The sequence below is a fragment of the Rhynchophorus ferrugineus genome, unplaced genomic scaffold, assembly GCF_030347505.1.
Source record: "Rhynchophorus ferrugineus isolate W39M unplaced genomic scaffold, kcgeb_rfMv2 rfM7, whole genome shotgun sequence".
Classification (NCBI taxonomy): Eukaryota; Metazoa; Arthropoda; class Insecta; order Coleoptera; family Curculionidae; genus Rhynchophorus; species Rhynchophorus ferrugineus.
Window position 1 is genome coordinate 14,876,085 of NW_027472586.1, and position 9,561 is coordinate 14,885,645.

General features: G+C 30.3%; 1 protein-coding gene and 1 long non-coding RNA gene across 7 annotated transcripts in view; one reads left to right on the plus strand and one right to left on the minus strand.

Moving 5' to 3' along the window:
- The window catches only part of LOC143199980 (eukaryotic translation initiation factor 3 subunit A), a 32,383-nt gene extending 23,031 nt beyond the window's left edge, over positions 1-9,352 (minus strand). For 5 of the 6 annotated variants that reach the window (XR_013006597.1, XR_013006598.1, XM_076410193.1 and 2 more), the window contains exons 1-3: positions 8,991-9,352; positions 4,555-5,143; positions 73-333 (exon numbers count right to left, since the gene is read on the minus strand). Coding sequence is in view for 4 of the 6 variants with exons in the window: in XM_076410193.1 (XP_076266308.1) it covers positions 73-333; positions 4,555-5,143; positions 8,991-9,033 (893 nt within the window). In the remaining 2 variants the exon portion in view is untranslated. The remainder of the gene's footprint in view (positions 1-72; positions 334-4,554; positions 5,144-8,990) is intronic. The other variant, XM_076410197.1, reaches the window with a different exon arrangement.
- On the plus strand, positions 7,906-8,357 carry LOC143200029 (uncharacterized). Its single transcript, XR_013006606.1, has 3 exons — positions 7,906-7,995; positions 8,082-8,141; positions 8,240-8,357. It is a non-coding gene; the product is annotated as an uncharacterized LOC143200029 (long non-coding RNA).
- Positions 9,353-9,561: the final 209 nt, after the last annotated feature.

The following is a 9,561-nucleotide window of genomic DNA, read 5'->3' on the forward strand; positions in this document are numbered from 1 at the left end:
TAGAAAAATGATTGTCACGCCAAGAATTCTTCACCTTACCCTCGTGTGTTTGTAAACAATATAAAATTTTACCTAGAAGCCAATGCACGTAACTTGTCCTGGGCGATAAACTCCTGTTCTTTGTTAACCTGCAACCATTTCAACAGTGCCGAGGCATGGAATACATAATTCCCTGTATACCAAAAAATCGTCACCACCTGTTCATAATATTCGTCCATTGCTTCAAAACTTAGTTTCTCTTCGGACATTCTTTTTATATAATTCATATCTTTTATTGTTTTATAGGCTTCCGGCCAAAGTTGCATTTGCGTGGCAACTTGCAAGCGGCGTAGGCTTAAAATAACATATTTATATATTGGTGATAAAACATCGATAGAAAAATTCCAGGTCTAAATATAGTTAAATTTAACTCATCAATTAAATGCAAACCACTCGAGAAATGAAATTCTTTAAAATACTGTATTTGTTGTTCATTTTTATCTGTATAAGTAAATATTTAAATGCACAATATCTCCCAGATTATATCGGAATTTTGCATCGAATAAGCCTACATTTTATTAGGTGTTTTTTTTGGAAATTATTCTTTCGTATTTATGAAAATCCTAGCTGAACAAAGTGAAGACGTAGTAAATATATAGTTTATTCAAAGTTTTTTTAGTAATGCGTCATGTTTAGTAATGCAATGTTGCCGCATTAACTCAGTTTGGCTTTGATATACAAAAAAATTCTAATCTAAATAAAATAATTGAACAAAAATGTTATCAAAAATAATTTATTTTAACATTATAGCATATCTAAAAACTACAGTTAATTATACAGCCACAATAATTTATAGGTAAAAAAGGAGGGAGTAAAAATCTCTTATCACTATCAAGAATTTTGTATACGTTTGACAGCTGGTCGCCGTCTGGTTGTCAGATGTACGCTAAATTATTCAAAATATTAGTTATAATTACTACAGGTTATAAACCGGCAAACATTATTTTAGCGCTTTGATTATTTTGATAAATTTTAGGTGGCTCATATTACTTTGTTTGAAAATGCCCAAAACAGTAGATATTCAAGTCCCTACAATTTTATTGAAATTATTTTTTCAGCGGGTTACTGCAGCGCTAAATATTAGTGTAGGTGCTATGAATAACATCGCTTACAAAATGAAGAATAATATGTTAGATTCACCCAAGAAAACCCGTCTACATACCAAGTGGGTGACGAATCTTGACCATCTTATTATTGGCTCTATTCGATACCAAATATACGAAATTAATAAAAACAGTAAGTACACAAACTATTTTATCGATATAAACATAATTTAATAAAATAATTTTAGAGAAAATTGTCTATGGAAAGAATAAATAAGAATTAGGGGCATGCAGCTTTTTGAAGGATGTAAGACATCCTTTCATATACTCTTACAGGGCATAGGGTTTGAATGGTGTAAAGATAACCCTCGGAGAGTTTTAATTGAACTTCTAGAGATTACCTTAAAAATAATTTAATTTTTAAAGGCATAAAATAAAACCAAGGAAGATGAACTATTTGAGTTTGTGTATCTTGATGAAACTTGAATATTTCAAAATCGTCCATTGTGGCACTCTTGGCAAGACAGTAAGAAAAAAAGTGTAAAGACAATAAAAATGTATGGAAAAAGGTAAAAGTTACAATAGCATTCAATTGGGTTTTGTTGGTCATTATATTTATTAATAATTAATTGCAGATATATTGCTGGTCGAGAAGGATAGTCCATCAAAAACTGTTTGGATATGTGGAAGGAAGCATTGTCAACCATAACACCTTGGGTTTGGATGGATTCGATTAGAAATACAGAAGAAGTAATTGACAAATGGTGAAACTGTGAGCATGTTTCAGACAGATCAGAAATTAACAGTTCAGTGATTGAATTGGACAATGAGTGGGAAAGTGAAAGTGACTCAAGGAAACTTTCAGGATATGTGATAATGCTGTGCAATGCCAGAAATATCTGAGACAGAGTGATGAGAGTGGAAACAACGAAAGGTATGCACATAATTAATTGAATATAACTGTAGAAAATGGCATTGTAGGGCGTGAAAGATCTGTGTGCACAGAAATGATTGTAATTGTTCAAAATTAAACATGAGCATTAGGTTACAACGTATGAGGAGAGAATGAATTCTAACTGTTTTGTAAATATGTGACAGAATTCAGTAATATCCATGATACATTACTGAAAACACTTTCAATAGACTATAGGTTTCTCATAGGCTGACTGTCTAGACATGATCGTTGTTGGGTATTTGATGGCTTTCCAGAGCGAACATTCTGTTTCCTTGTCATCTTACAGATTTCAGTACAGATTACAGATAGTTATTTATGGAGGTGTATTTTTCTTTTCATCTTTTGAGTTATATTGTTTAAAATATTTTTATTTTCAGGTGTTCTATGTGGTTACCATTTTTTTTCGTAGCTTTTGTATTTCAGCTACCATTTCCTTGATTTCTTTCGGATTATTAATTTCTTTAATTGTACTCTTGATTTGAATTGGTCCCTTATTTGTTAGCGTTGGGTTTTGTTCTTTTTTATTATTTTTGTTATGTTATCATTTAGAGTCAGAATCTCCGAGGAATTATCTGAGCTTATGTCAAAATTTTCTTCATTTCTATGTAGATATGTTTCTGCATAATAAAAAATGGCTAATAGGTCTGGAATTTTATTTGGATTAGTCGGTCAATAAGTTGGTTTTCCTGTTGACATGTAGTTACATCCTAGTTCAGTAGCAGCTTTATATTTTTAACTCAGTACATTTAACTGTTAGACCGCCATCTTGTATTTTTACCATTGAAGTCACCTCCAATTATAAGTTGTTTAATGCGTTCAGGTAATTTTCTTTTTTGTATTGTCTCTTGGCGGTCAGTCAAATTGCAGTTAGTCTAATTCTATACCTTACTGAATTAATTGCTATCGCTGTTATTTGATTTTCTATTAATCTCCAGTTTCTTCATAGTGATAAATATTGTTTTTAATTATTATTGCACTTCCGCTTCTTGCGGTATTAGCTGGATGTACCGTATGGTAAAATGTATATCCTCAAAATTTAATAAAGGAATCCTTTTTCAGATGGGTTTCAGATATTAGATAAACCTCTATTTTTTGTAATTCCAAAAATGCCTGTAGTTCAGTTCGTTGCCGTTATAACATCTTCATTTGCCCTTTTTGCTAGTTAAGGCTATTGCCCCATTATTGTTTTCTAATTCTTGGAGTCTTTCAGAGTATTATTATAATTATTAGATAATTTCTTCTTGTCTATCTATTATTGCTACACGTTATTAAAAATTCGTTAGTTGTAGCTTCTGCTTTTTTGTCTTCATAGATTCAGCCTTGTTCATACTTTGGGTATAACTAATGTTTTCATTAACTTGACTATATTTTTGGTTACTTCTTTTTAGTCAATTTTTCTTACAGTTTAGCTTATATAAATGTATGTCTTTTTTTTTGGAATGTTTTTGCGACTACACATCTGTAACTTGTTGGATGTTGTTCACTGCAGTTTGCACATTTTGGTTGAGTCTCTTGTGGTTCCAACCGTGTAATTCCCTTCATTATGCATTGCATTGTGGTACAAAATTCGCCTTTTTAAGTGGTTCAATTTTCACTTCAATTGCTAATATTCTTTTAATTCCGCTATAAAGGCTATTTACTTTATAACCGTATCGTTATTCTTTTGTTCTTCTTTTTACTGCATTAGTACATTTAAGTCCAATTTTCTGCAATGCATCTATTATATTTGTAGTTTTGGCTGTTAGTGAGAACCCTCTTGCTATAATTTTAACGTTTAACGTCTCTTGTCTGTTTGTCTTCGTAGGAAAGCCATTGAAGTTCTAAAAATTCTACACACTATGTTATTTTAGTGAATGTTTTGCAACGTTCGGCGTTTAATTTGATTTGTCCGTTGTTTAAAGCTGTTGATTCTTATTTTTCCTCATGATTTCGTAAACTAAGTTAAAGTCAGTGACATTACTTACTATAGTTGGAGGTGGTCTGGGCATTTTTACTTCTTTATTTTGTTATTGCTCTTTATTTTGTTTCATTTTTGGCTGTTCCGGTGAGGACCCTGGTGAATTATTTGCCGCCCTCTTTTTATTTTTAACCTTTATCCAAACTGCTTCTCGTTGCAGTTTTTCTACATCTGTTTCATAAGTAACCTGTTTCTAGGGTAAACTGTTTTTATTCGCCCGATTATCTAACGTTGTTTTGTCTTTGTACTGAGTGTTTTGATCACACAATTGCAGAAAATAACAACAGATTGTCCGAACTTTTTATTTTCGATCCTTAACGGTTTCTGACCTTTCTGTTTCTCCGATGGCGCTTTCCCACCGTCCGACCCACCAGTCCAACCAGTCCAAACGACTGTACACCTGATATGCAGATAAATAAAATTGTATATCAAACTAAAAAATAGTGTTTTGTTTATATAATGACAAAATTTACTGAACAATCTGGTAGAATTGTGTTCTACAAACAAAAGCCCGGGAACTATTTAACTAAATTTAATAAAACACAAACTTTAAATCTCACCATGTTTGGATATGTAGCCGTTGAGTAACCAATCTGAACATCGACACGTTGTCAAGCTTTATGGGTGCATCACAGACATCCTTGAAGTCTTGGGTGAGTATGTCACCTATATTTTTCAATTCACGTCTTCCGTCATATTCCAGGCAGAATTGCAAGGCCATCCGGGCTACTTGATGATATAAGTCCTCAACGTGCTGGTTACACTTAAGCAGCCTTAAACATAAAATATACGACCGGTACAGAAAATTTATATCGTCACCATCTGACTCTGCGCTACTCCGAACTTCCATTTCCGGCATTATTGTTCGAGCTGCTTGTTTTAAAGGCCCTTTAACTTTGCTGTCTGCCGCACGCAAGTAAGCCATCATAACTTTCTCCAGGGATGTAACATTTACAAACCGGACCAATTTATGATACTTAACTAAACCTTCTTTTGCGCAATCTAATTGGTTTAACTCAAAGCACAAATTCAGATACAGCATCATCAACGGCTCCATTATCTCTGACCAATTGTAATTGTATTTTTTGTTTAGGAATACTTGTTGCAATGTGTCTAGAGCCTTCTTATCTTGACCCCTCTCAATTAAATCTATAATCGGGAAAAAAGGTTACATTATATTATAGTAAACTATTCAATACAGTGAAATTATTATTATATGAAGACGAAAACGTTATAGCCGGTATTAAAATCCATGGCATTGAGATTTGAACCAACATAAAATGTTTAATTGTTAAAATTCTTAAAAAGCTTGTAACAAATGAGTAAAATACAAAGTGGTTAGTTGGTAACATCTAACATTTAATTTTATAACAATACAATATTCTTGGTTAACCTATTTCTAGCTATACAAATACGTAGCAACAGGACTAATTTTCCAGTAAAAATTATTAATAGGTAAATACTACTTTTAATTGTAAAATATCCCTAAAATATTTGTAATACTTTAACTCTTTAAAACAATCGGTGTTCAATAATTTTATAGTAGAGCTATTATATATTTAAATTTGATTGCCTTGTTAAGAAAATATTTGTTACGGTGCCATCAATTAAAAATGTAATTGCTACTTTTAGCGGATTTATTACCTTAAAGAAATCTATTTTGTCTAAATTTACAAATAACTACATTTGTTTAACAAATCTTAGCCAAGATTGCTTAAAGAATTTTGTTGGATCTATTAGGGGTCATGGAGGTGGAAACAGCATCCTTCACCTAGTATGTTCGAGAAATCTTTAAAAGGGCACATCATCACTTCAATTTTTTCACATCATTCTCCCGGAGAAAATTGTGAAGAAGATGAACATGTTAGATAACTTATATTCTTTTTTAACGGGAGATCTAGTACCACTTGAGGTTGTTAAATCACCAATTGAATCTATATTTTCAGTTCCAGAGAACTTTGCTCTGAGAAAAACAAGAGTCTAATATTGTATTTTAGTCTTATTTCAGGCTATTTAACAAAACTTTTGAAAAAGAGACAACATGTAATATTTGTCTACATTCTATATTAAGTAGTTCCACAGATTAAATACTTTAAAATCTAAATATCTTTAAAAAACACATAAATTGTTAGTGTTTCAACTGTCCAATCCATAATATTTTCAAGACCAAATTTTAAAAGTTATTATGAGGTGTGATTGTAGTTTTGGTGTAATGAAGTTAATGCAATATCAATAGGGAAGGATTTAAAGTTTACCTTCAATATATCAAGATAAGTTAGAACTCTAATAGATCCCATAAAATTGATGGCACTAAACAAATATGGGAAGGCGTTAGAGAAGAATTATAGATATTTTAATTTTGCTTAGAATAGAGTTCATAATTGTTTTTTTTTTGCTTTTTGTTTATATATATATATATGTTTATATTATTTACACTTATGTTAATTTGTATAGGATTTTATTTTAATAAATTAATTTTAAAAATTATATTTGGTTTTCATTTAAATACTATTGGCCAATAAATGTGACGTCACAAAGTAATCAGGCGAAATGGCAGAAAATCAAAGCAAAGTATTTTCCATACAGGTTTCTACATAACTATTTTAAACTAAACAATTAAATTCACGTTGTCAGCGCCGCCAATGATTGAACTAAGCAAAACTTTACCCCACTACTTACCATTGGAGTTGCACACCCCTGAGTATGTCATTATTGAGTAAGTATTACAGATATGCGACTAGGAAACTCAAAGCACTTTGTCCCCAAGTTTATATTTTCCACAAAGAGAAAGGCTCTAATAAATATCTTTATATAAAAAAAAATGTCACGTTGTTTGACAGGGATGAACTCCTAAACTACTGAATCGATTTTAATGAAATTTTACACACTTTGTGTAGCTTGATGCAACTTGAGCAATATGATAGTTTATATATATATATATATATATATATATATATATATATATATATATATATATATATATATATCAATTTATAGTCGCAATATTTTTAACTATTTGTTTATTAAATGACAAAGAGTTTTAATTATCTATAAGTTCAATAAGATCCTAACAGATGGTAGTAAAATATCGATATTTAAAAAAAATCTCGATATATCGATGTTTTCTCGGCGTCTCTACTGCGGACTGCTAAGAAATGCGGGAAAATTCGAAACGTCAGAACAATCCGATCCCTGATTTTGAAAAATTCAAATTATTTTTGGAGATATAGCTGTTTTAACCATCAGTAGCATTAAGTAGCATAAGATAATCAATCAAACACAGCATATATCGTTACTAATGACTGACACGAAAAAAAAAACAAATAATGTTTTTCCCAATCCATTACATGTGGTAAAGAATGAATAAAAAATGCCGGTTTGGTTGGTGCAGTTTGAATACTGCTGGTTAAGTAAGTTCTGTTTGCTGTAGGGATGTCGACCGGGGCTAAAAATATTGACATTTTAAAAATATTGATACCAAATCTCGCAAAATTCACTCGATGACAGTTCGATACCTTCCTTCAAAGACTCTAGGTCTTTCAAATCAATATTCCACTTTACACCCAAAAATTCGATAGTCTCATTTACAATTATCGATACTTTTTTGAAAATAATATAAAAAAATATCGGCCCAAAAATATCGATATATCGGAAAAAAATATCATATGATAATATAATTTTTTTATTACTTTTCACCAACCTATACTAATTAAAATAACAAATATACGTATCCTGATCTATGGCATACTATTATATACACGTACTTTAAAATACTTTAGATAGGTTATCGATGTAGCCATTCACGTTTATCGTTTATCAATTTAATTTAATATCTAATAGAAGCATTGAATTCAAAAAGCAACAAACTAGATTTGTTTTAATCTTTTGTATATATTACAAAATTATATTATTATTTTTGTATTATTTGGGCTCGGCACCGACTTCAAAATGATCAGTTGGTAGTTGTTAAAATAATATTGTACATAGATAAATAGGTTTAGGTAGGTATTCAGCTAAATTGTGTGTATATAGTAGAATATAAAATACGTGTAGTAGATAGGTTAAATAATTTTTTAATTATTTTTAGTTATTACAACGATTATCATGTACATGCTTTATTTTAAAATGCTTTTTTTGTGTTAAAAATGTAAGTTTCATTATTTTTTAATTTTTAGTAAGTTCCTTATTTATTTTTTGAAGTCGGTTCAATTTTTTTGTAAAAAATATTTATTTTTCTCTTTTTAGTATTAAATATTTACTTAATAAGTTATTCAGTTATTTTATTAAGTATATAATGGGTAGGGCAAGTAAAGGTGCAGCCCGTATGAGTAAAAATAGGAATAAAGAAATAACGATTAAAAATAAGGAACGCTTCAGGTCCAGGGTTCGCTACCTAACCTAGGTGATTTGACAAATGTTCTAAGCAAACTAGAACAACAAAAAGTTGTTGCCCACGCCGGGAATCGAACTCGCGACCTCCGCGTGTGAACTGAACGCTCTATCCACAATACTATAAAAGCAGTGGACTGCAATATTTCTACGGCTTCCCATATATGGTTTGTGTTTAAAAAGCAAACTGAACGGCTTTTCACTGAACGACTTCTGGTCTTCCTTTACATCAGTTCAACAAAAACATTATACACAAATATCTGATTATTTTAGATAAAAAAAAATATGTGAAATTTTTGTATATGCCTTTAAAAATTGATGTTTTACCTTGGTTCCAAAGGAAAAATTATGCAAACCAAAATTATGAACACTGTAAGATAAAACACATGTAAATGAACATGTAAGAAAAATATAACAAGTTTAAATAAAACGAGTTTTATAGTTCGTTATGTATATAATCTTATTCGCAAAAAGCACTGAATGGGAAAAATATACCCAAAGCTTTTTTTTAATCAACAGAATGAAGCACATTAATATTAAATTAAAGTCCACTATTAGTATTAGTTATTAAAATGCAATAATTTTTTCAAAAATAATTAATATTTACCATTTGCATACTTCAAAACAGTTTCGGGGTGGTAACGAGGCATTTCTTCTTAATACTCCTATTTCTTGTTTCTTGCTGGTTTGACATACAAAATTAAAATTTCACGTTACTATCTCAAGTAAAATGCAAAGTATACTCAATATTCCATGACTGTATTTATATGACCAATAATATTACTTATATTATATGATATTCGCAGTTGTGTCAAAATGATGTGAGAGAAGCTAGTCATAATTTAATAGGACAGCTTCTTTTAATTAAACTTGTAAAGACACAATGTATATAATTTTTGTATCATAATGTATAAACACAATTTTATATATTCAATGTGTCTTTAATATATTTGTTATTTTTAATATATTAATCAGATCGGAAGTTGGCAACATACCTTAGAAGACACATTTCAAAGCATTGTCAAATGTTGCAAGAAATATGTAATATTAGTAAGTCAGTAATTAAAAACAAAAAAGATATTAACAGATTACCATTAAACGACCCAATAAAAACATAGGGAGAAGATATTTGTCACATATGTGTCTTGATGCTAAATGTATTTAATAATGTATTGCTT